The 27,040-nt window shown below is 38.2% G+C and overlaps 2 protein-coding genes across 3 annotated transcripts; both read right to left on the minus strand.

The window, feature by feature from the left end:
- Nucleotides 1-1,207: 1,207 nt before the first annotated feature.
- On the minus strand, nt 1,208-11,329 carry ddx39ab (DEAD (Asp-Glu-Ala-Asp) box polypeptide 39Ab). Of its 2 annotated transcripts, none has more exons than XM_024272564.2 (10): nt 11,182-11,329; nt 9,409-9,637; nt 9,004-9,131; nt 6,165-6,441; nt 5,960-6,078; nt 3,688-3,819; nt 3,495-3,604; nt 3,267-3,411; nt 3,035-3,182; nt 1,208-1,362 (listed from the first exon to the last, which is right to left on the minus strand). In XM_024272564.2, exons 2-10 carry the CDS (start codon nt 9,611-9,613, stop codon nt 1,346-1,348), a joined length of 1,281 nt encoding a protein of 426 aa, XP_024128332.1. In that variant the 5' UTR covers nt 9,614-9,637; nt 11,182-11,329; the 3' UTR covers nt 1,208-1,345. The 2 variants fall into 2 exon arrangements, with proteins under 2 accessions (XP_024128332.1, XP_024128333.1); XM_024272565.1 differs by having other exon boundaries at nt 11,187-11,302.
- Nucleotides 11,330-13,392: 2,063 nt separating this feature from the next.
- si:ch211-106h11.1 (volume-regulated anion channel subunit LRRC8D) lies at nt 13,393-25,288 on the minus strand. Its single transcript, XM_024272449.2, has 6 exons — nt 23,511-25,288; nt 22,737-23,087; nt 17,761-18,315; nt 17,439-17,689; nt 14,979-15,356; nt 13,393-14,897 (listed from the first exon to the last, which is right to left on the minus strand). Exons 2-6 carry the CDS (start codon nt 23,079-23,081, stop codon nt 13,775-13,777), a joined length of 2,652 nt encoding a protein of 883 aa, XP_024128217.1. The 5' UTR covers nt 23,082-23,087; nt 23,511-25,288; the 3' UTR covers nt 13,393-13,774.
- Between the last annotated feature and the right edge of the window lie 1,752 nt (nt 25,289-27,040).

Here is a 27,040-nt window from a genome sequence, read left to right on the forward strand (position 1 = left end):
TGTTATGAACGATGTACAAAAAGTAAAGCAAGAAAAAGACAAGTTGTTGGATGACATCCATTGTTGCTGCTTTTATAATCGATGCACAACAATGACACGCTGGTGGTCTACCATGCATGCACCGTGAAAACAAACCGCTCATTGGAAACGGGGCTTGACTGATCAAGCTCGCCAGAATGAACTGGACTGCATCGTACTACTCATTATCGTACTGGATCGCTCAGTAGAAACTAGGCTAAGATGTCCCCCGTAAATCAGCAACAATGGAATATTCCAACAAGTAAGCAAGTCAACTAGTAGAAAGAGACTTTCCAAGATTTAAAATCGAAAAAAAAAAACAGAAAGGCACAAAAAAAGTGTTGCTACGTTTCCAAAAGTGCAGGAAGAAAGCAAAAAAAGGAAGAACAGAATCAGAGGAACTCAATAAAAGGAGTCAAAAATGAGAAGAGGTAAAATGGAAAAATAGAGACAGAAATAGTCATTTTGAGAAAAAAAAATGTTTGTTGACACCACTCCATAAGGGGATTTTTTGTTCCATTGCTCAAGTATTTTAGTGTCTCATGTCTTCTTTAGTAAAACCTGACATATTAAAGAAATTATTTTACTGACATTTTACTCTATGTAAGGATTGTAAAAAATAAATAATACAACCACTTAGGAGGGACCCATCTTATTGTTGGCCCGGGGCCCCCAAACTGCCAAGTCCGCCGCTGGCCCTGGGTTCCTAAAGTTAGACCTCGTAGCTGGAGTGCGTCAGCAGTTTCTGCTCGACGATGGTATTGATGTTGTGGGCTGGCCTGAATCCAGGTGATCTGGAATATCATGTCTCAGTCAGTCCACCAACACCAGGTTGCACCACAGACTGTCCGGGAGCTGGCAGATGGTTTGATCCAGTTGAGGGAGGAGATCCCACAGGAAACCGTTCACCGCCTTTGTTTTCATTCACCATTTTTATGTGGTTGTGTTTTCAGCAAATGTGGCTTTCAAAGAATATTTCAGTGGTTCAGGCATAGGATGTATTTTTGTAGAGTTCCCTTTATTTGTTATCATTTTTTTAGCAAGACTGAAATACAAAAAAAGCTGCCAATTTACTTAAGTTTTCTAATAGACAAGAAAATACAAAATTTGATAAATGTACTTTAAAAATAAAAAAACTCAATGTGTGCTTCAAAAGTTTCCCTTGACACTAAAATAAATGAAAACAGTCTAGACCACTTATAAGAAAGTTTTAATCAAGCACAAAAGAAAAAACAACCAAACAAACCATAAAAGACAAATTAAAACCCTTCTTTCCACAAAAAACTGAGTGTAGAGGGTGTAGAGGACACTTGTTTGGCTGGAGGACTCATCTGGACTGCTCGACTGTGGAGGAAGAGGAGAGGCGTTAGCCGAGCACGCGGAGCATTCGCTCAATGAGCAACAGCTGAATGTGGAAGCTTTTCAGCGGATAAATGTTTGATCCAAGCTCCAGTTACCACACATCCACTGACTGTACAAGAGTGGGACCGGGTGAGAGTGACGTCATCCATAGAAAACAGCTTACCTCCGGCTCCAATATAATTAACTCAATTTATTCGCCATATTTTCGCGCTATGACTCTGATATGTTGGAGCTATTGATTCCAAACAGGAAGTACCACTGGTTCCAAGAAGCCAAAATCCTATTGACTTCTATAGAGAAATAGACAGCTACAGTCTATTTGTCAGAATTATATCCCTGATCTGATACGATTTTTTTTTTCATCTTCTTGCTAATCCTAATATTTTTTCACGATATATTTTAGTTATTGCAAGTTATAAACTGGCCAACCAAATGCCTCAATAAAAGCATGTGGTGCTCGCTGACCCCCACCTCAAAAATTAGAAACATTTGACGGATTCACCAGAGCTCACTCCTCATTAGCAAAAGTGGTTGCCATAGACTCCTTTCTGATTCTGCCTGGTTCCAACATGGCGACGTCTGTATCGAGGACAAATGGCGACTGAACTGACTTGATTTTGTTAGAAGAAGTTTTTCCTTTTTTGGCTGACATATCTCTATATACTGAATGGTTGGAGGCTGGAGCCAGACAATTTCAGTAAGCAGTGATCGGTAAAAATTGGTTTGAGTCAATGTTACTACGGCAACCATTCTCGCCAATCAGGAGTAAGAGTGTTGGAAAGCCACACCCCCACCATTTGAAAGTAGGCTCAGGAAAATCTGTCAAACCATTTGAACGTTGAGACCACATTATTTTATTAGTCCACTAATCACCGATTCTTTTTTCTGATTAGTCGGCTAATTGGGTCATTCACAAAGTGTATGTAAACCATACATCTTGGCCATCATTAGCGTTGTACCAACTAAAAATAAAGACAATTAAGATGATAGTTATTAAACTTTTAATGAATTGTGCAGCTTCTGTCCTTCATTAGTTTCTGGTCTTAAAAAGATGAAAGCAAAAGAGAGAGAGATAAGGAATATACTTTATTTTGACCGGTGACCTTTGACCCCACACAATCCATTGAACTCGTTTTGACAGGTGACCTTTGACCCTACATTATCCATCAAACTCGTTTTGACATGTGCCCCGCCCCTCAAGATGGCGTAATTATTTCATATCAATTTTATATATAAAGGGTATATAGGGTCAAAGGTCACCTGTCAAAATGAGTTTGATGGAAAGTAAATTCCTGATGTCTCTAATGAGGTCAGCATCAAACAAGGAACTCTTTTTCACTAAAGATAAAGTTTTGGTCTCACTGACTCAAATACAAAGAAAAGTTCATTTTTGGTGCTGAACGCTCACAACTTTGTTCAACGAACTACAGAAATTTGAAAAAAATTAAGATTATCAAGAACATGTTAAGAAAAAGGGAACCTTTCGGGATTTTGGCTTCTGGTAACCAGCGGGTACTTCCTGTTTGGAATGCCAGGTAGGAAGGGTCACACCGTCCGATTGTCTTATACAGTCAATGGTCATCAGCAGAAAACTTATAGTTTTGAACGTTGCACATCATCAGTTTAGATGCAATTGGTGTCAGTAAGGACTCACTGTAAGACGAGATGTCAATCTCATCTGGCAGCTCAGCCACGTTGACTTCAAAGCGGTCCTGCACGTCGTTCAGAGTCTTGGCATCGGTCTCATCGGACACAAAGGTTACAGCCAGGCCTTTGGTCCCGAATCTGCCAGCGCGGGCAACCTGATGTGAGCAGAAGGTGTGATCAACTCCAAAGACGCCAATCCTAGAGACGAAAAAGCAGCTTGAACAGTGTGGAGCTCTTACCCTGTGCAAATATGTGTCGGAATCTTCTGGCATGTCGTAGTTGAAAACAATGTTCACCCTCTCAATGTCCATCCCTCGACCAAACAGGTTGGTGGCCACCAGGATCCGCCTCTGGAAGTCCTTGAACTGCTGATAGCGAGACAGCCTGAGAGATGACAGAGAGATGTGCTTAACCACGAGACGGCTCATCACTAAGCCTGTGTAGATCTCTGGAAGCAAAAGTCGCACCGCTCCTCCTGAGCCATCCCTCTGTGGATGGCGATGGCGGGGAAGTTCTGCTCCACCAGAAGCTGAGACAGAGCAATACACCGCTGGACTGACTTGACAAAGATCACCACCTAGAGGACAAACAAGACACTGCACATCAACATCATCAAACCCCAATAAACCATCATTTAGTAGTACTTAGTTCCACACTCACTTGGTTAAACTCCAAAACATCGAGAAGGTCAAAGAGCTTGCGGTTTTTCTCGCTGTCCTTCAGCTTGCAGTAGTACTGTTGCAAACCATGGAGTGTGAGTTTGGTCTCGTCGTCGACAAACACCTCCATAGGCTGCAGGGGAGACCACAATGGTAAATGGTAGGGCTGGGAATCACTGGGTACCTCACGATATCGATACGCGATACATGGCTCACGATATCGATAATATCGTGATACTGCGATAATTGGTAAAAATCCTCTCTAATAACTAGCATTATATAGAAAAACGTTTTTTTTGGAAAATATATCCCCATTTATCTTTTTTAGCTTAAACACAATCATAATAAACAACTTCTCTTATTTTGTGCAAAAAATTATAGACACTTTTGTGCAACATTGCTGAAATCATGTCTTTGACAAGCATTGACCACAACTGAATTGGAATTATCTGTCAAATTTAATGTTAATAGTAAACATGATCAGCAGTGACACTACTTAGTGCAGAATTGTTGTAAGCAACAGAGCAAAAATTAAATAAGTCAAGTAGTGACAGCTATCTACCTCCAAATGAACATCACACCAAAGGATGATGAATATAATGTTTTACAGCTTCTCTCAAAATTGACCTAATTTTTTGTGCACTTTTCCCTCACTTGAAAAGGGCTGAGCATCCAAAAATGAAGGCTGATTTACTCAGTCTGTTGAGATTATTTTTCCAATCTTTATCTATTTTCCATTTGGTCAGTCAGCAGTCAATAGGTAAAAACCTTAAAACACACATAATAATGGCAATAAATATAATTTTAAGTGCTTCAATTAATTAGCATTCTCCCTAATTTTACAGTGAATTCATGTACTTTAGTTTAATTACATTTAAATTTAAGTTCATACATCAAATCCTGTTTTTTTATTTAAGAATTACTTTAAATTAACATTAGCAACAAGTAATTACATTGTTTGAAAACGTCACATTATAAATTTACCAAAGTTACACCGTACAGCAGCAGGTTAAACAGGTTTAACAGCAGGTTGAAGTGCATAAAAAAGGAAAATGCAGACGGTCCCTGAAGTACACAAACAACTGCGGAGCGCGCCCTCAGTTCCCACAGCAAACAGGAAGTAAGTGATCGCTGACATTCTAGCGCTCAGACAAAGTCACTTCTTACCAGCTGGATCTCCTACAGATGGATGATAAATGCTGACAGGTAGGCATGCTTCACACACGCGCTACAGAGCCTGTATCTCACCGGTGCTTCTCCCGAATGAGCGCGTGCATCGCTATTAAAAGTCCGACGCAACGCGCCCATCTGCTTATTAGTTCCGGCGCGCAACTCAGACGCTCAGCACAACAGCCTACTCGATGAGAACCCATCGAGAATCGATCGCAGGATTAAATATTGCGATATATCGCAATATCGATATTTTGGCACACCCCTAGTAAATGGCGTATACTTGTATAGCGCTTTCTACCCTCCTTCAAGGGCCCAAAGCGCTTCACAGTCACAGACCCATTCACCCATTCACACACTGGTGGTGGCTCCGCTGCCGAACACTAGCGCCATCCTTTTTATTTATTTTCTTTGTTTCTATGGGCATCCTCAGGTTTTATACAGGAATATCTTCAGTTCAAAGATGTTATTAGTGTTTCGCTTTAATAAATGGGCCTCAATGAGCAAATATTTTGAGTGTGTTTATATCTGCAAATAGCTTTTGAAATACTTTACACATGTTTTATTAAATATGTGTTTTAAAGCTTTAAAAAAGAATTGCAGGCTTTTAATAAGTTTTTTGTTGTTGATTCGGATTGCATTATTTGATTTAAGTCTTGTTTTAATGCCAGAAATAAATGAAGGAGAAAAGCTGCATGATTCATTAAAAGATGAATAAACTACTGTCTTTATTTTAGTTAGAATATAGCTTAAAGATCTCAAGTTTAAAGATAATGATGGTTAAGATGAGTGTTTTACATCCAGTCGCTGCACGAACCGATTAGTCGACTAATCGAAAAATATAATCGGAGATTAGTCAACTATTGAAATAATCGTTTGTGGCAGCCCTAATAGCTAGCATGAAGCTTAAATATTAGCAAAACTCAAATTAGCCTAAAAACCTAAATCAATGTCAAAATAGTCCAAAAAGTGAGCATAATGCTGTTATAACTTTCAACTTTTCTACACTTCAACTCCATATAATATAAAGCAACAACTAATTGACTATTAAATTAGTTGTCGACTATTTTAATAGTCATACTAATCGTGGCAGCCCTACTTACATCCTGCATGAACTTGCGGCAGACGGGTCGGATCTCTTTGCTCAGCGTTGCGCTGAACATCATGACCTGCTTCTCGTGAGGCGTGATCCTGAAGATGTCCTGAACGTCGCGCCTCATGTCTGCAACACAAGGAAGACGAGAACCGTCTGATTGTAAATCTGCTCCACTTCAAAACACCGTTTTTGTACAGCAGGCAGAAACTCACCAAGCTGCTCCAGCATTTTGTCACACTCGTCCAGGACAAAATGCTTGACGTTTTTCAGGTTCAGGGTCTTGTTACGGATCAGGGCGAGAATTCGGCCTGGCGTTCCCACCACGATGTGCGGGCAGTTCTTCTTCAGCACGTCTTCATCGTTCTTGATGGCCATGCCGCCGAAGAACACCGCTGCCTTTACAGTGGGCATGTATTTGGAGAAACGCTCGTACTCTTTACTGATCTGGAAGGCCAGCTCTCTGGTGTGGCACATGACTAACACGGACACCTGTGGAGGAGCACACCAGGAAATAAACATCTGATCTGTCCAAGTATGTGATGATGACAACACTCGAGAAGTCTCAATTAAGAAAACAGTTTTTCAGACATCAACTTTTAAATAAATCAAACTAAAGATGGTTAAAACACACCCAGGGACTAGCCTACTGCAGTTTGGTATAAAGCATGCTCTTTAAATTACTTCCATTTTTAGAAAGTAAATCGATAAGGTAAAATGTAAAAGCTATAATCTTGTACTTTTTTGTGTATTTATGTGTTGTTCGTTTACTAATAATGACATGCCTTTAACTCTAAAAGCAAACAGCTGACCCTTTAGGAACAGGTGAGATAAGAAATAAGGAAAGATAACAGGAACTGCATTTGTGTATGTAAAAAAAATAAAAATAAATCCATGTACTGGTAGGTGGATTAACCCTTTAAGGGCGAACGTGTCGCCCCAGACACATTTGGACACGTGCTCTTTGAATTACCGTAACTCCTGAACCGTTTGCTCTATTTTAAAAATTTCAACAGTTTCTGAAAGCTGAGACATTGCGCTTTCTTGTGAATATCGGTTCATTACGGTAATTCTACCCAGAAGCCCGCGGGGGGCTCCGTTGTATACCGGTGAGACAGACGGAGCGGAGGAGAGACGCAGAGACCGGAGCGGTCGAAAGGAGTTTTTATAACGGTGAAAAAAATAAGAAAAATGTCTGAAAGACGACCATCGTGGGAAATATAACCTTCATGGAGGTTCAGAGAAGATTTTGGGACCGAAGGAGCAACAAGAAGGAGTCATTTTTGGCGAGAAAAGGTAAAGTTTGTGGTGCTGCATTTCCGTGTTTTTTGCTCTAGGAATCAAGCAGTTGCTAGCTAGTTTTTACTGTGAAACACAAACTGTGTTAGAGAAATGTCACTCAAATGTCACTTGGATGATTTTTTTTACTCAAATATTATAAGTAATCGTATAAAATAGGCATATATTTATGTTTTTTCAGGAAGTGAATATCATAATAAATGAAAACTATGTTTCTTCAAGTGTCCTGTGGGCTGCAGCTGATGATGCTGGAGGGCCAAAGATGAGAAAACGTGAGGATGCTGGAGGTTCTGGTGATCTGGTCAGAGATCAAAGCTGCTCATCACATCAACAACAGTAGAAGAGATTCAGAACCATCTGATGGAGATCCTCATCCACTGAGATTCAACCCCAGATGGATCCCAGGTGTCCAACCATCTCTAAGTACAGAAAACCATCACCAGGTGAAATCTTTTCCCACTGATGCTGCAAACTCTGCACCAAGAGCACTTCCTGGAAGTTTGGGACTTGTGACCGTCACTGGCAGCATCACCAAGACCTTTGAGAAGCCAAAGAGGACAGATCTCCCCGGTGTGACTAAAAACGGCTGTAGATATTTGGCATTTTATGCACTGTTTTTTTGCACAATTAGAGGGAAATATACAGAAATGTTGTTGTAAATTGTTTGACATTGGATAAATTTAATCTTTTAACAAACAAAACCTGTTGTTCATGTACATTTGCACTGTTTTTCTCACTAAAAACTCTAAAAATCACATTTCGATTTTGTGTTTTTTTACTATTTAAATTGGTTTAAAACTATTTTAGAATTAAAAAAATGTAAAAATTATTTATATTGAAAATTCAATGTCTTCTGGAAAAAGGGGCAAAAGCACACATTTGTAGGACATTCTCTGACCCTTTCATAGTCAAAATTAGCAGAAAAGTCCAGGCGGACATTTTGAGGCTTAGGCCTTAAAGGGTTAAAACAGTTATTCCAATGTCAACAGCAGGGCTGCTATGATAAGTCGACTAATCGACGACTGACTATTAAAATAGTTGAAGACTAAATTAATAGTTGATTAGTCGTTATGTTGTCTAATATGGAGTCAGAGTGTAGTAACGTTGAAAGTTATACTGGCATTATTCTAGCTTTTTGGACTATTTTGGCATGTTTTAAAGGTTTTTTTTAGGACATTTGAGAGTTTAGCTAACATTTCAGCTACATGCTAGCTGTTTTGGCTAATTTAAGATTTTTTCTTTTTTTTTTTAGGCCGTTTTGGAGTTACATGCAAGTTCTTTTGGATAACTTGGGCTTTTTCAGTTTTTTGGCTAATTTGGCATTTAGCTAATATTTTAGCTGGCCATCAGCTTCAGCGGTTTCAGCAATCAACTTCAGCGTTTTTCACTATCAATTTCAGCATTTCAGCTATCAGCACTAGCATCTATAAATTCAGCTTACAGCATTCACACTAGCATTATCACAGGTAATGCTATATATCTTTTTCTGCTATACTTTCCCTCAAAAATTCAGTGTTGAATTTACTGACACTTGCAGTTACTGTTTGGTTAAAAACCATTGAAAAATGTAAACAAAAAAACTTTAAATGTAGAAGTTAAGCTCTGTTCACATCAAAGGCGTCTAGTTTCAATGTTAATTCAATGCAAAGTCACAATCAGAGGTCAATCGCAGCTCGGCGGTCTAGAGGCAGCGCGACAGCTTCTAGTAACATTTCTAACTTGAGTTCTGCATCTTCTGGGGTAAAATCAGCGTACCTGCCCGTCGACGGGCTCAATCTGTTGCAGGGTGGCCAACACGAACACAGCGGTCTTGCCCATACCCGACTTGGCCTGGCACAGAATGTCCATGCCCAGGATGGCCTGTGGAATGCACTCATGCTGGACTGAAGACAGGAAACGGAGAATACGTCACTTCACAATAAAACAAAACTTTTATTTTGGTGACAGATTTATAAAACTAGTTTTATTTCATTTAAGATTTTTTACAGCTTATAGTAAGTACTTTAATACTGGAGCAAAGAATTCAAACATCAAAGGTAAAATAAAAATAGCTTTTTTTGTAAAAATACATTTTAAAAATACAAATTAATGAATGAGAACAACTACAGTAAACATTAATGAATGCAATTCGTGGAAAAATCCATCCTTGTGCCCCCTTACCTTCAGACGGATGCTCAAAACCGCAATCGAGGATGGCGCGGAGCAGCTCGGGCTTCAGGAGAAAATCTCTGAAGCCTGAGCTGTGGATGGAAACGTAGGAACCTTTCACCTCCTTCTTTCCTGCGGGGGCAGCGCTCTCTGGGGCTCCCTGAGGCTCCTCATCCTCTTCGTAGTCGAGCAGCTCACTCTCGTCATTCTCAGCCATTGTGTGCGAAGGGTTTCTTTATTTCTGGAAAACAAACAAAAAAAGGCCTTGGAGTTTCGTTGTTTAAAGAAACTGACTTAAAAAAACAAAAAAAAAACAAACAAAAGAGATCATCATTTTTTTTGGAAACACCTGTTGTGCTGCCGTTATTTTAAAGTGATTTAAAAATGGTTTATGCCATGCGTCATTTAGACTAAACTGGTGTTGAGATTTTTGCAAAAAATTGAAGATGACAAAGGATAAAACAAACCCTCCAAGAAAACACTTCTCACAGGAAAATTAGTATTTAAACATGAAAGGAGCACAACAAAAACAAACACAAAGAATTAATTTAAACTAAGAATTAAAAAGACAAAAAGACAGTCGAACTCAGGAGATATGAAATGAGAAATACGCTGACACATCCATGTTTTAGAAAGGACATTAAATTGGACTGTGGTGACATCTGTGGAATATTCCAACAAGGACAATGTAAATGAAATGACTAAAATATGGCTCCATTTTGTAAAACATGGAGAATAGAAAAAACAAGTATATTTTTCCCATAGCCATATTAAGTTCTCTCTTCACAAATGCCCACACCAATTGCATGTTATGTATATTTCACAAACAAAATATATATTACTCCTTCCATACTTAAAAAAATGGGTGATTTTTAAAGTGTCCACATGTCGGATAATTTTGTCAAACTACATTTTCATTCATTTTATGTTCCAACTTTACTAAAGGTAGAGATTAACTTATAAAATGGTTTAAACCAATTTTAATTCACATTTCATGACATGACCATTTCAATTTTAAAAAATCCCTAAATCAATTGGTGTGATATTAAAACTTTATCAATGGAAGAAGATTATAAGTAAAAACAAGCAAATCAAAAAAATTGGGAGACTCATAATAATAATAATACAAAACATATGTTAAGCCATCTACGTAAAGTAAATATTTATCAGTTTGAGACTGACAAAGGAAAAAAATAACACTAGTATTTTTCCAAGATATTTTCCTAGATTTTGGGCATAGTTTGGTCATCGAAGAAGCATTGAGTTATAAAACAATTTACTTTTACCATTCTTCATGGTAGCTGTGCTAAAATATTTAAACATTTTTTGAAATAATTTATTTCTGACTTTGTGAGTCGCGCATTAAACAAGTTGAGCGGGCTCATAGTCGAAACTGTAATTTTGGTCGCACCGTCTAGCCTATTAGCCATGCTAAGCAACTATTGTATAACACATCCGAGGCTAACGCGGCAAAGGGACATACTCAATTCACTGCTATTTAAAAACTTTAATAACTCGGTTTATGGAATAATTTTTATATGTATAAAACGCTAAAATCGGAGATAACTGAAGCTAAAACATATTAACAACGGGTATAATCACGATAGTCGTTTTTATGAAATGCTAGGCTAAAGATAACTAGCTTAAGCTAACAATAAGTTTGAAGCAAAAATGACTGCCGAAGAAACAAAATTATATAACAAAAAATTGTAATTCACTTAAAATGCCATTAGCGCTTTAAAAGAGCAAAAGTTTATATGTTTTAAATCAATATTAAACTTCTACCTTACGAATTTAGCTGCAAGTCCACTGGATCAGTACCGCATGGAGAGGCCTCGGTCCGTTTCCACGAGTAACCGGAAGTGCTGCCCCGCGTTCACAAAAACCTTCACGTAATTGGTGGATGTTGTCACCTGACGACAACGGCGATTCGTGATTGGCTAAAAGTGTTGCTGCAGTTGCCTTTTTTTCTTTTCTTCTTTTTATTAACAATTTCAAAAGCACAATGCCAAAAAACTAATTGTAGTATGTAGTAAATCTTCAAATACAACCAAATCACAATATAAAAAAGTGTGATATCGTCTTACAATTTAGTCAACCCAACATTAAACAATGAAGGAAATAAAAAAAGATAACTAAAATTACGTAAAAATAAAAATAAAAAATAGCCGTCTACTAATTAGAAATAAATGTAAAAGCTTTCAGTAGTCAGATTGCTTTAGGTAATTTGTGATTGAATATGTTCATTGTTTCTATGGAAGCCAAACATATATTTTTGACAGTAATAATTAAAACAAATCTGTTTTCTTTAAAAACATTTAGAACAAGGATTTTATTCAGCTATTTTCTTTTGTGCATGAATTATTTACTAATATTATAATTACTTTTTTACATATATAATGAATTTGAACAGAAAGATGTGTCATCAAGGACAAACAGTATCCAATGTGTAGTTAAAATAACATTTCTCCCAAACATTTCTGTAAGAAACGCCAGCAGGTCACTCCAAAAACACACAGACTACAGGACAATCCATAAATAAATGGTTACAGCAAATATAATATTTTAGCATCAAGGTATAGTTTTGAATATGAATGATTTTATTCTATTCTTAATAACGTATTTATAGGGTAAAAATATGGCAAAAATCATGAAGAGTCATCTATTCTGACATACAGATGCAGAAGAGTTATCTTAATGATTTCTGATAAACCTGCTTGTACATTTCCTATCCCTTCTGATATCATTTTTGAGTCAAATTTAGATCTTACAATTTTACGTTTTGTGCTAATAAATGTAAACTATGTGGAATTAATCTAATAACCAGCTTGAATTATTTTTGCATCACAGTGATGTTGTATTAATTTAAGAAAGTGTACCATGAACACATATATCAGAGTCTGAACATTGACTTTTAGTGACATCTAGTGATGACAAAAACATAAGAAGCTCAACACATCCCCTCTGCTTTGCATAATAAAGCTCTACCAAGTAATGATAACTTATCATTACGTAACAGAGTCACTGAAAAGTATCTGGCTAAAGTTTAGCCGCTAACCAGTCATTAAACCTATTTTTGATTGACTCAGAAACAGGTGTGAAGTTTTCATCCATCTTCATGTTCTTTTGATATTTGAATACCCAAGTATGTAACCAACTTTTTTCACACGGAAAAACACAAAATGTATTAGCAGTACATTTGTTAAAAGGTAAACTATAACTTTTTTTTCAAATTAAAATTCAACAGAAAAAAAAATGAAAATTTAGGAATATATAAAACCACTAAAGTTTTTTTATATCTGGGCAATTGTTTTAGTTTTTCTGATTTATTTTTACTTGATAATTTTATGTCATTTTTTTAAATTGTTTTTTTTGTCCTATTTGTATTGTCACAAATGCTTTATTTTTACATTCTTAAACCTTTTACTTGTTTTGTGCTTCTTGTAACAAATGGAGTCTGTAATAATAATCTAATTTGATCTAATCTACATTAATCCCTTTGAATGTGTTTTGTCAAATTAGATGTTAAACTTTTATATATGGGACTTATAGTAGATTTAACATAAACAAAGGAGTGCAAAAAGGATGTTCAGCTTCCTGCCTTTTTAATATTAATGTAAAAAAGTTTTGGTTTTAAAGTATTAAAAATTGGTATAATGCTAAGTTTTTGGACTATTTCGACATGAACTAAGATTTTTTAGGCTATTTTGAAGTTTAGCTGATATTTCAGCTCCATGCTAGCTGTTTTGGATAATTTAGGCTTTTTTTCAATTTTTTAGGCTATTTTGAATTTTAGTCATTTTTTTGCTATATCCTAGCTGTTTTGGCCAACATAAGATTTTTTTTTTATTATTTTATTTTTTAGGCTAATTTGGCATTTATCTTATATTTTAGCTGGCTATCAGCTTCAACGTCTTCAGCTATCATTTTCAGCATCTTCAGCGGCCAAATTCAGCTTACAGTATTCACACTAGCATTATTGCAGGTAATGCTATATATCCAGTTCATAATTATGTTAAAAAGTTACAGTTTTAACGTTGAAAAAAAAAGTAGTATTAGAGTGTTCAATAAATGTTTGCTTCGTTCAGCTCGCGACCTAAGGTGGGTTTTGGATTTTGACCCCCTGTGCGATTGTGTTTGACACCCTTGCTCTATAGGTAATATTTTATTAAATGTTTGGTTATTTTTAGTTTTACAGTTTTAGTACTTAAAATCCAAAGCTTTCCACAAATTCTTTTGCATGAAAATCTTTGCTTTTTTCTCTTTAAAGTTCATCCTGGGAGTCACAGAAAACTTGCTATAAATTCACAAACTGATAAAAAGTTACAGAAAATGAAATACTTATTAAAAAATTCTGAAAGTAGACTTTTCCTTGTCATTATAAGTCTGATTCTAGAGCTGAAGAGAAGCTCCACTGGGAAGGAGGGAAGTATGGAAAACTGTCAGACTCTGCTTGGGAGTCGTCCTCTGAATAATCACCGCTGGTGGAGTCTGAATGACTCAGCAGGTCCCTGGTGTGTGGACTCAAAGAGAGGAATAGCCAACTCTCCACCAGGAGTCCTCCTCCGTGAAGTCCCGAGCAGCAGCCCAACTCAGCAGGAAGCTCCTCCAGATTATTGCAGCGCAGGTCCAACCTGCAGAGCTGACTCAGAGCTCCGATCTCGTTTGGCAAAGAAGAGAGGGAATTGTGAGCAACGTTTAGGCTACGTAGCCCCGAGCAGCCACGGCAGAGGTCAGAGGGCAGAATCTCCAGCCTGTTTCCACTGAGGTCGAGCTCTGAAAGCAGATGCAGGGCCTTCACCTCAGACGGAAGCTGGTCAAGGAGGTTGCCGGCCAACAGGAGCCGACGAAGGCGATGGAGCGTAAAGAGTGATGGCGGGAGGCTCCGGAGTTGGTTGTTGGACAAATCCAGGAGCTCTAACCCTCGAAGGACCCCAACACTTGCTGGTAGCACCGAAACGTGATTGTAGGCAAGCTTCAGGGAAGAAAGATGGCGCAGCTGAGCCAGGCAGAGCAGCTCCTCCAGAGAGCTCAGGTTGTTATGCTGCAGGTCTAACAGTCGCAGGTTGGTCAGAGACAGCAGCGCGGAGGGCAAACGCTCCAGCTGGCAGTCCTGCAGCTTCAGCTCGGTCAGGTCCACCATCCGCTTCAGAGCCGTTAGCACCAGCAGTCTGGTGCCTTCGTTACAGATTTCTAGTCTTGTCAAGCTGCTTGCCACCTCACACAGCTCGCCTGGGATCTTCTGCAGCAGACCTCGGATGCCCAGCACACGGAGGTGGCGTAAATGACGCAAACTCCCCAGAGCCCAGCTCCGGCCTACGCTACACTCGCTGCTCAAACGGCCAGACAGGTGGAGCTCATGCAGGCTGTGGAGGGAGAGGACCCAGCTGGGAATCTCTGAAGCCTGAGTGAAGGTGATGTGGAGGACCTCCAGGCGCTCCTGGAGAACCGCAAGTGCACCGGGGTCCACAGCCACTCTGCAGTGGTAAAGGTGAAGCTCCCTGTCATTCAAACAACACAAACAAATCCACAATAAGGATAAGACGCATATAACCGTGTGTGATGAGACGCTTTAAACTGACCTGAGTGATCTCATGTTAGCCACTTGTGCAGTGAACCTGGCATCTGCAATAAACTCCAGTCTGAGGATCTGAAGCTGGCCCAACGCGTAGAGAGCAGGAGGAAGACGAGGCAGAGCCACCAGCTGCAGCCGGCTGAAGCCGTCTGCGTCCACGCTGGTCATGGCCTGCAGCTTGTCTTCCCCCCAGCGCCTCTCCAAGCTTTCATCCAGCAGCCTGCTCTCGCTGACAGGCGACAGGAACACGGAGAAGCGCTGCGCCAGCACAGGATCATACTGGTCTAACATGTGTAGCAGAAAGGCCAGGTCGTTTGTCAGGTCAGGAACGTCTCTTAGAGACCATAAGTCTTTCACAGACTGGAAGGAATAGTGGCGAAGGGAGCTAGAAGAAGGAAAAAAGTTAAAAAGTAGACAATATGACAGAAAAAAATATGTGAAAATCTTATATATTTTCCAAGTGTTCCCAATGGTCTTTTAATTATGATTATCCTGCCTTTAATTTAATTTTGTCTTTTAATTTAATCACTGCCCTGTTTCTTTCTAACAAGCTATAGTGCTTCAAAACATCAAAATAGGGCCATTAAAGTGACTAGAACAGAGCTCTGCAACCTGACCCCTCTATTGTGGCTGTCTGGTTAATCCTAGAGCACTTTCACTATAAATCACTTTTGCTGGGTGATTTTTACCCGATATAATATACCCAATAAAAGGTATTTCTGATTAAAAAATACATACAACAAATATGACAACACATGATACATTAGAGTAGTTTAATTTTATTTTGAACTGTAGTTTATGTAAGAAAAAGGAAAATAAAAACTTAGAAAGATCCTAAAAACATGCTTGAAAATGACTGAAAAATTAGGAATTCAAGAAAACAAAAAAATCCTAAAAATAAAAATATTGATACTGGGGACTTGGTCTCAGGTCCATCCATTCCTGAGACACGTATTACATTACTCATGACACTCAGAGAGATGCAGCATATTGAAAATCATGTAAATACTAGAAAGAAATTAACAGATTAATTGCAAACCTGGAAAAAAATTAGTCGCGATAAATCTCTATTTTTTTTAAGTCTGAGCATTGACTGACCACCTAATACCTGTGAATAATCACAATATAAAAAATCACACACGGAACTCTACATTTAGAACATGTGTTTTGAATTACTTCTGTCAATGGATTACAAAAAAATCTGATCAATCACACTTTTGTGTTGGGATTAATCACGATTAATCACAATGTTTTACCAGGTAAAATGTATTTGTATAATATGCCAATGGACCACAGATCAAATAGTCTGCTTTTTATGAAAAAGGGATTTGAATCACAAAAATAGCAAGGATAACGTACTAAAAACGGACTGACTATTTACTTCTTTTGTAAGTGAACATGGTATAAGTGGGATAAAATCCAACGAAATGTTTCAACGCACACCATGAAAGACTGAACCGTAGAGTTTCTTTGATTCATTTCAGTTCATAAATATTCTTATTTGTGTTAATTCTCTTTAAATAATTGCGTGCGTTAATTTTCACAGCCCTGGTAGTTACTTTTGCTCGGATGAAAATCACCCAGCAATAATACTCTAGGATTAAAATAAAATAAAACATTAAAAAAAAAAAAATTTACTGTAAAAAGTAAGTACAGAGGGGCTGCACGGTGGCGCAGTGGTTAGCGCTCTTGCCTCACAGCGAGAAGGCCCCGGTTCGAATCCCGGCTGGGACCTTTCTGTGTGGAGTTTGCATGTTCTCCCCGTGCATGTGTGGGTTTTCACCGGGGACTCCGGCTTCCTCCCACCGTCCAAAAACATGCTTCATAGGTTCATTGGTGACTCTAAAATTGCCCCTAGGTGTGAATGTGAGAGTGAATGTGTGTGATTGAGGCCCTGCGACAGACTGGCGACCTGTCCAGGGTGTACCCCGCCTTCGCCCATCAGTAGCCGGGATAGGCTCCGGCACCCCCGCGACCCCGAAAGGGAAGAAGCGGCCAAGAAGATGAATGGATGAATGAAAAGTAAGTACAGTAAAGTAAAAAAATAAAAATAAAACTTGATCCCAACTCATTTACAAAATACAAAAGGACATTTCATAGTTTTTGACTTATTTTTGAGTTCTAGATTTTCTATTTTTAAACAAATTTAAAGATTTTAAGTGTTTGTAATAAAATCTGTCACTGAATTAGATCTTATTTAGTTTATTAAATTTGCACATTTTTGTCTGAAATATTGAAAATCTAATGACTTGCTGCATTGAGATGATCCTATGGGACACAAGATGTCTTTTACTTTGAAAAGAAAGACAAATAATTTCAAGTTTAAAAAAAAAACAAACATAATTTTATTTAGCCAAAAAATGTTTATAATGATAATAATAGTAATTAGAATATAAAAACAAATCAGTGTCTTATTGTCCTAATAATACCTAAAACTTAACAGAGTTGTAAAAAATACTGTATCTACCTGTACAAAATCCATCTGAGAGTGTGTAAATGAAGCAGAGTGTAAAGCCCCAGCAGGATCAAGTAGGCCACCAGGAGCTTGTGAAGGAGCGATGACAGCACGTGGATGCATTCGAAGGTGGCGTATCCCACCAGCTGGCGCTCCTCAGGGCGGCAGATGTGGCTGAAAGTCAAGGACTTGAGGAGCGGGACGGTGTAGCTCAGGATCAGCAAAGCCAGAAGCAGCTTGAAGGCCGTCTGAGCAACATAAACCTGTAAATACATGAAATGATGAGTCTGGAAGTGAGAAACGTTCACACAAGAGGAGGCAGAGATGTTCTTACCTTGTAGATGACCGCTGAGCTTTCACAGTGAGACCTAAACTTGCGGACTCTTTCAAACAGCGCCCTGGCCTGTTCCCCGTCGCTTTTATCGAGACTCACCTGCCTTGGACTGTCAGGCAAGACCCCCTCCTTAGAGGAAGGACAGTGCACCCCGACAGATAGAGAGGACACGCTGGAGTTGGAGAGCATTGATGGGCACGGTGACGGAGGGGCAGCTGAGGGAGCGACCTCTGACCTCTTCAAAAGCGGACTGCCCGAGTCTGAGCTCGAGCGTCGAGTCCGAGTCACCCAGGAGGAAGCTGAGGACAGGAGGGGTTGTCGTTCTGCCATCTCCAGCTCCTGAACGTTCTCCTGACGGGCAGTGCGAGACAGAGCCTGGGACGTCCAGGGGGACTCGCAGCATTTGGACAAAACGGACAGGAACTGTTCGATGCGGGAGGAGGTGTCGGGGAAGTGGAGCCAGAAAGAGCCGCTGGCCACCAGGACCAGGGACTGCAGCAGGGCCATGTAGGGGAAGAAGCGGGAGCATAGCGGCAGGGCTTCGTGGTAGCACACCTGAACACACCAGCAGGAAAAAGCAAAAATGAAGATGTAACACATTCAACATCCCAATATTCACCACAATTTAACCGAGAAAAACAAGAGTCAACCTATTCTGCACAAATGAAGGTAGTTTGTTCATCTGCCATAATAAGAAGTTCAACGGATTACCATAAATATTCAAAGGGAAGTTGTCACTTTCATGTTTTTTCTGCATCCCGCCTTCATTTAACACGTGTCAAAGTTAAGGCCCGGGGGCCAGATCTGGCCCTCTGGGTAATTCCATCCGGCCCTCCAGACCATTTGATTTTATCGTTATTAATGACCCGATGTTATCTTGCACTAATTTCTAACTTATATCATTTTGACAAAATATAAGATTACAGAGAGTAAAATATTTAAAGTTATTTAAGGTTTAAGTTGATTTATTCTGGAATAAAATTCTTGCCTTTTCATTATTCATATTTATGTTAAAAAGTTACGGTTTTAAAGTTTTAAAAATTGGCATTCTGCTAGCTTTTTGAACTGTTTTGGCATTTACTAAGATTTTTAAGGCTATTTTGGTGTTTAGCCAATATTTCAGCTACACGCTAGCAGTTTTGATCATTTGGGCTTTTTCAGTTTTTTAGGCTATTTTGAAGTTTAGCTATTTTTTCAGCTACATGCTAGCTGTTTTGGCCAACCTAAGTTTTTTTTGTTTGTTTTTTCGACTAATTTAGCATTTAATATTTTAGCTGCCTATCAGCTTCAGCGTTTTCAGCTATTAACTTCAATGATTTCAGCTATCAACTTTAGCATTTTTAACCATTGATTTCAGCATCTTCAGCCATCAGCACCAGCATCTTCATTGGCTAAACTCAGCTTACATCATTCACACTAGCATTATTATTGCTATATATCGAATTCATAGTTATCTTAAAAAGTTACGGTTTTAAAGTTTTAAAAATGTAATTTTAGAGTGTTGAATAAATGTTAATCCTGTTCGGCCCATGATCTAAAGTGTGTTTTGGATTTTGGCCCCTTGTGCGATTGAGTTTGACACCCCTGATTTAACAGTAGTCAGGATAGGCTCCAGCAACCCCAAAATGGAAATAAAGTGGATAAATTACATCAAGCTCTAAATCTACCATTACTAGGTATGTCGTACTGGGAGTTTAGCCGACACCGCTGTTGGTGTTGGCTAAACTCCACAGAACAAAACAAGAATATGTTGGTAAAAATGTATAAAATTGATCAGATAGTAAATTGACTGATATAATTTATTTCAAGCATAGATTGTAAAAAATACTGGAAAAAACAGAAATTTAAAAAAGGGAGAGGGGAAAGGTAAAAGAGGGGAGTTTAGAGAAAAAAGAAGATGGTAACAGACGGAGGTAACATTATAAAACAACCAGGTCTAAATAGCAAACTGGAATGGGCGGGGCCTGTCTACACACATACTCAGACGTTACCTACATACCTGTTGACTAAAATAGTCTTTACATTTAAACTAGTCAAAAGGTACACAATACAACTGCAGCTCACGCACACTTCATCATGCAAACCCACACAAATAAAGCCTTTCATTCTGTCACGCATACTATTGGAGCTGACACCTGTGATCAGGTGAGTATTTATGCTTTGCTACCAAGGCCCTCAGGACCACCGCAGAGGCCCCCCACGCCCGAGAGCGGGAAGGCACAGGAGCGCAGAGAGCCCAGCCAGAAGAGAAGCACCCCCACTGCACCAGGAGGGCCAACACGAAGACCCATCCTCAGAGCCTCCAACCCCAGAAGAGCAGCCCACCACCACCCAGCAGCGCCAACCACTCCCCTGCCGCACCCCAGGTACGAGCAAGGGTCCCACAAGGGACACCCACTCCCATGCTCCAGACAACCGCCCAGTTCATAATTACTGATTAGACATTTTTACCTTACTAATGTAGCTACAGCCATAACAATCCTTGTGTATCAATAAGTCATGTGACTATGTAAGTAGACATAACACTATCTCAAACTTTATCACAGCATATGCAGGAAGAGAGCTGCGTAGCCACGTCCGCTCGTGAACCGCCATGTGAGAGCATGCATTTATGCTAACTAATGACACTGTAGTCTCCACAACTCAGAGGTGAATCTCTAATGAACTCCTCCTGCTGTGCAGAAACGTTGTCCTCAATAACAACACAGGGTTTTTGGGGGGCTAAAAACAGCATAAAAATAATTAAAAGAGTACTGGGAATAATTTGACTATAGATAAAAAAGATGATCAGAATGGGATTTTAAAGGCCCTATATCACACAAAAATAAACTTTTTTGAGCTTTTAAGTGTATTATAATGTTAATTCCTCACAAAAAGTGTTTATTTTTGATCCATCCATGCATCTCTGAGCATTCCTCTAAGCACCAGCCCTTCCCAGTTCACAATAACAAGCAGGTCCTCATATTGTGATGTCACAAAGTGGGGAACAGCCCCTTCCAAGATGAGTCTGGCAGCAAACACACTCACACTTTCTCTGTGGAGGTAGCAGTGATCGGCTGAACACTTTCCTTTTATTTGCACAATATGCACATCCATTTTTGAAAAGTTCAGATATTGTTTGTGGGCTAAACGCAGACACACTGCCGAGGCCGACGTTATGAAATGGGCGTCACTCAGAAGGAGCGAGAGGTGGAGCCTCAGAGATCCAGGCATCTTGGGAGGGTCAAAGGGCAGGGATAACCAGCTTTATATAGTCTTAGTTTTTAACTATTGTTCATATTTTGAAGACCGTCAGAGTCAGCAGCTCCCTGATAATGGCTGCCTAACCAAAACTACCTAAACAAAACAAATAAACAAAGCCCACAAGCTAAGACTACCAACCCCAAACTAAAATAACAAAACCCAGCAGTGTAAGACTACTGAGGACAAAGAGGGAAAAAAGAACACAAAAAGTTATTCGAGGTTTTGTCACATGTAAAGAAAAAGAAAAAAAAGTAACATTCTGAGAGATGCTAAGTTCTTTTTATATTTTTGCTTTTGTTTGTGCCCAAAATAGACATAATTCATATTTATTATTAAAAAAAGAAGGTCATGAATGCAAATCTAAGTTTCTTAAAGGTTAAAGTAAAACTATGCAGCTCCTTCTGGGTTTTGATCAGTAGAAAACAAACCCAAATGACTCTTTTACTGTTGAAGGTTGCTGACTCCTGATAAAAAGTTGGGCTGCAATACAAGCAAAACAGAAACTATGAATCTACAATGTGTATGTGTTTTGAATACCTTACCAACACAGACCCACAAATATTTTTGTGTATTTTGAACCCAAAAAAATGTCTATGGTCTCAAACGCTTACGATGAAATTTGTCACAAGTTCCAAATTAAAGTTTGTAGGAGTTTTTACTTTAAACTTTGCAAACATTTCCCCCCTGTCCTCATTCCTACAGCGAAAAACATCAACCACCTCTATTTCCAGAAGGATATTTATATATCAGACAACCGTGGATGCAGTTGGGTTTCTTCTGGACAAACATGAGGCTATAAAGGTCTGTTTACACCACTTAAGGAGGCAAAACGTTACGAGGAAAATTCAAGCTGGATTCGCCACAAAGCTGCTTTTTAATTAGAGTTTCTGAATCATAGTTCTGTATGTTAATGTGATTTTTTTGTTAGTTCTCTTCTAAATTAAATTTTAATCAAATATAAATATATACTGTTAATGTTGATGCACATTAGGAGCTTTAATGCAGTTTTTTCTGTATTTTCATAAAGAAATATTTTGTAGAATATTCTCCTTATATCTCTCTGAAAAAGGAAATATCTGCAATTTAAAAAATGCTTTTACATTTTCTTTGTGTGCCAGTCCTTTAATGTAAGCATGCTTGCAGGGTTCACAATGGGGAAATGTTTCCCCAAAAAGCTGCAAAATAATTTACCATGTTGAAATTTGCATTGGTTTTTGAGAATCAATTGCTGGACATCAGTGTTTTATTGATCTTGAATCATGATATCTGGACTTAAGAGGCTTCATTTAGAAATGTGACTCTGTATCAAACACAATTGAGGTTAGAAAAACAAAAAAAATATTTTTGAGAGGAAAAGTTAAGAAAAAAAATGAGAGATCCCTCCACATATGAGTGGTTTAAACTCTGCTTTTTACAACAGTCTTGGGACAACTTCAGACCGTGAGACTAAACAGCCATTTTCTGATCATTACTATTGTAGTTCTTAGACTCAGTGAACGCAAAAAGTGTTAAGTGAAAAAAGAGGTTTTGAAATTGAAATTTTGAACATTTGAAGCTGAAAAAAATAAGTTTATTTTAGAAAAGCAAAAGGTTTTGGACATTTTATATATTTTTTTGGCTAAACACCAACATTTTTCCCCATATGTTTTATTTGGATTTCAAATATTTCCACAACCAAACTTTAGAGGTTTGTTTGAAGCTGTATTTATTCCCTGAGTCACATAAGTACATACCTGACTTATGTAGATGTATTGCTGGTAGACTAAGTGTGTGTGTCGCCCTCGTGGTGCAGAATAAAAATCTGGACCTGCATTCTGTGGATTTGGGGATTTTGGAGTGGGACTGGGGTCCACGTCGGTGTTCGGTGCCATGCTGTGATTACTCATGCTAGCAGGGGCCAGCGGATCCACAGGAATGCACACGATTCTGTCCCTGGAGAGCTGCTCTGTACAGGCCAGGACGGACGTCATCAGCATCAGCACCACCAGGTAGTCCATGAAGACCTCCCACCAGGGCTTCAGCAGTTTACACCTGCTCTGATGCTGGTCGGGAGGGGCCAGCTCCGACAGAGAAAACATGCTTCACTGTGGACGAAGGGGTAAACAACAAGAAAAAAGTACTTTTTAAAGTTGTCTGTAAGTTTACAACACTCTCCAAGAACGTTAAAACAAATTCTTTTTTCCTTGAGTATGTCTAATTTTTACCAAATATACTGACATTTGTAGCTATAAAGTACTTTGAAACTCAAGCTAATCCTATTAAGTAATTCTTAATTAACTTTTAAGAATTTCTCATTTATAACAAGCTCCAATTCATTAGTAAATCCTTTTTTCTCAGTAAACCCCAAGTTTTCAGGTCAAAATACAAATAAACCTCTTGTTGCTTAAGAAAAAATAATGCATAAATAAGGAGTTTGTTAGTTTACCACAAATTTAGCACATTTTTGGCCCAAAGTACACATTAGATTTCTTCATTCCATGTTAGTTTTTGCAGCCTCTATGTCTTACCTCCTGGAAACTTCCCCCAAATCTGGTCTGTGTTTCCCTCGTGATCAGCTCACAGCTCCCCTCTCACAGAGACTTCAGACCGGAGCTGTCTGGTTCCGTGCAGAAAAACTCCCGACACTTTCAACAAATCTCTCCTGAGGTGGCCGACACACAGCTTTTCAAGTGTTGCCATGGCAGCCGTGAATATGTGGCTTACAGAACTAATTCAACACTCCGAAAACTTGCTGGAGATTTACCCTTTAACTCTTTCAGAACTAAAATAAAAGAGAAAAAAATGTTTAAAAAAAAGCACATTTTAAATGAGAAACAGATCAGAAAAGTTTATTTTAGGAAAAAAAATTGAATGTTTGCTACTAGTAAAAGCTAAAACAAATTATGACATTTAAAGTTCCAATATTTGAGCAAATCGACTCAGATGTTTAGTAAAAGCAAGAGAACTTGATTGAAAATCAATTAAATCAACAGAAACAACTACAAGTGTATTTATTGAATTTGGTTTGTGACTTTTCTTTTATAAAAGGTGATTGCATTGATTTTTTTTTCGTTTTTCTTAAGTCTTTTTTGTAATGTTTTACATGTTTGAAATCAAATCAACTAATAAAAACACATTAGAGCTTGTGACTGCCCCAAATAAATTAAAAAAATTTATTATGAGAGTTACTAAAATATGAAGCTTTCCAGTCTTGTTTCATTAAAAAAAAATGAAAAAAATATCCAAAATAGGTACAGCAACCTTATCAAGCATAGTATCACTACAAATACTTAGCAAATAACTTTTTTGACTTGATGTTTGGTACTCAAGGGAAAAAAAAAATTATGTATTTTTTTTTTTGCTTTCAGAAGTAAAACTGAATGATAAAATCTTCTGCTTTCACTAAAACCTTTTAGAGTTTTAATTGCTTAGAAGGTGTGTTTGAATGATCAAAACTGAAGTAGTTCCCCAAAGATCAAAGTGTCCTGCAGAGGACGCTGCGTAACAGCAAACTGAAGGTCAAAGAGTTGTTATGTTCTGAAACCCAACCTGAATTTCCAGCTGGTTTTTCACTGCAACACATTAAAACTGTGAGTGTGTTTCTTTTCACGTTTTTAAATAGATACCACATTTGTTTGATAGCATTTGTGAGTGTCAGTGTGGGTTTGCACTGCTTGCACGGCTTGTGCTATGTTGTATCATTGCTTTTTTATTGTGCCAGCGAGGACCTAAAGCAAAGATGCAAACTGACAGTAGACCACAATGAGATCTACTCTACACAGCTGCTGTGCATGTGTGCCTTCAGCATGCCTGTGGTGTGCACAAGGATGCATTGCTGCAAGAAAAACAAATGTTTGTGGAAGTTTCAGCAATAAGTGTGAGAGTGGCATTTACTTATATCCCCAGAGTAATTGTGAAACTGTGAGGGGCAACGACTGTTCTTTCTAAGCCCTGAACATTTCAGTTCACACTTAAAGCCTCTACACAACCAATGCAGACGGAGAGGAAAAGCTATGAATGTTAGTTTAATATATGAAAGAAAGCTCAAAATCACACGGCAGAGTTGCACTGATCTAACCTGAATTAAACTCTGCTTTCAGATTCTTTCACCTTTTTTTTATTTTTCTGTAGTTTCAAATGTTTTTCCATAAAAAAAATAATAAAAGTGTTAATATATGTGTGTTTATGCTACACATTTTCAAAATTTTGGTTTTATGGACTAAAGTAAGTCCAAAATTCAGTTGTTAAATCAGCCAAAATGGCTAGCATGCAGCTGAAATATTAGCTAAACTCCAAAATAGGTTAAAAAAACAAACAAACAAAAAAAGGCTAAATTAGCCAAAATAGCTAGCATGCAGCTGACATATTAGCTAAACTCCTCATTAGCCTAAAAGACAAAAAAAGAAGGCATAAATTAGCCAAAATTGCTAGCATGCAAATAAAATATTTAGCCAAACTCCAAAATAGCCTTAAAACCTCAATAAATGCCAAAATAATAATAAAAAAAAAACCAATGTCATTAAAACTTTCAACTTTACTACACTCTGACTCCATATAATATAAAGTAACGACTAATCGACTATTAAATTAGTCGTTGACTATTTTAAAAGTCGATTAGTTGTCGATTACTCACCTTATCGTGGCAGCCCTGACCAGAGCAGAATCGAAGGTCTCTTGTATAATTCTAGTCATTTATTCTTACCTGAATGCATTGTGTGTGGGGTCATGCAGTGTATGTGTGGAGGGGGAAGGGAGGCAAGGGGTGTGCTGGTTATTGTTTTTTCCTTTTTAATTATAAAGAGCTTTGAGCTTCACAGATGAAAAGTATCATTTTGTATATAAAACTTGATTGATCGATCAGTCGATACGTTCAGTTTGTAGAATAATAAAGGTCAGATTATACCCAGACTTTCTTCCTGTTCTGCCAAAAGTCAATATGAAATGTGAACAAGTTTAAAAATGTAAACTGCACCTGATCAACACTCCATTTACTGGGGATGAAGTAAAAGAATAAAGATGCTGTCCAGTTGCAGAAAATTCACCTTACGATTGTTAGCAAACTAGGTAAAAGTAAAAACATCTAATTTTACATCAATAAAAGCACCAACAAAGAATGAACTTTCTCTGAGTGCAACAAAAGATGAATATGACAGAAGTGTTTGCTTATTTTTTCATGGTCGTGAAGTTCTAAGAAATATCGATGGTATTTTGCTCTGATGTATCCAATCCTGTTGCTGTAGGTATGAAATACCACAAATGCAGCACCTTTTGTTTCAAACAAACATAGTTGCAATACTATTTCAGCTTTGGCTTGTTTTCCTTTTGTAATATGAGTGTGAAAACACCTTTTTTAATCATTTTGAAAAAACTATTTTACCTGCTGTTTGTGAATTACATAACATTTCAGATATATTGGAAATGTCTTAATATTTCTTTGTACTGGGGTTCACATGGCACAGGGAATATTCGGAATTGACCCTTCTTGTCATAAACTCCGGCTCGAAGCACTGCGAGAGAAAGTTTGAGGTTTTGTACCTTTACTCAGAAACTTAAAATTAGACAGCAAGACTGAGGAAGGGCATTTCAGTGGAGGATGTCGAACCAACACCCAAAATCTTTAGAAGAAAAAGACTGTGGCTTCACACTTCTTTAGAAGCAATGCGTTCCCACACATACTGACAAAATCACACATTTATGTCCATACACTTGGATGTTTTGGGTGGTGTCACTTTAAGTTTGAAGATTCACAAGCTCATGTTGGGTAAAAATAGCCAGAGTAACCTCACAACCCTCGGCAGCACTTTCAATGTTTTAGTAATTTTAAATGGGAAAACATAATTTGACTCTAAAAATCGATTTAATTTTAATTGTTTCATCTTATTTTATGCAGAAATATTCACACATGCACCCAGAGGAGTCTTGGATGGAAGTGAGTTTATCTTAAATGATTCAAACATTTGTCAGATTGCAACACACATCAGAATTTTAATCTTCTTAAAACTTCTTGACACCTATTGATGCAAATAATCATTAAACCACTTCTGCTCCAAAGTCACCT

This window comes from Oryzias melastigma, linkage group LG8 (assembly GCF_002922805.2).
Source record: "Oryzias melastigma strain HK-1 linkage group LG8, ASM292280v2, whole genome shotgun sequence".
Classification (NCBI taxonomy): domain Eukaryota; kingdom Metazoa; phylum Chordata; class Actinopteri; order Beloniformes; family Adrianichthyidae; genus Oryzias; species Oryzias melastigma.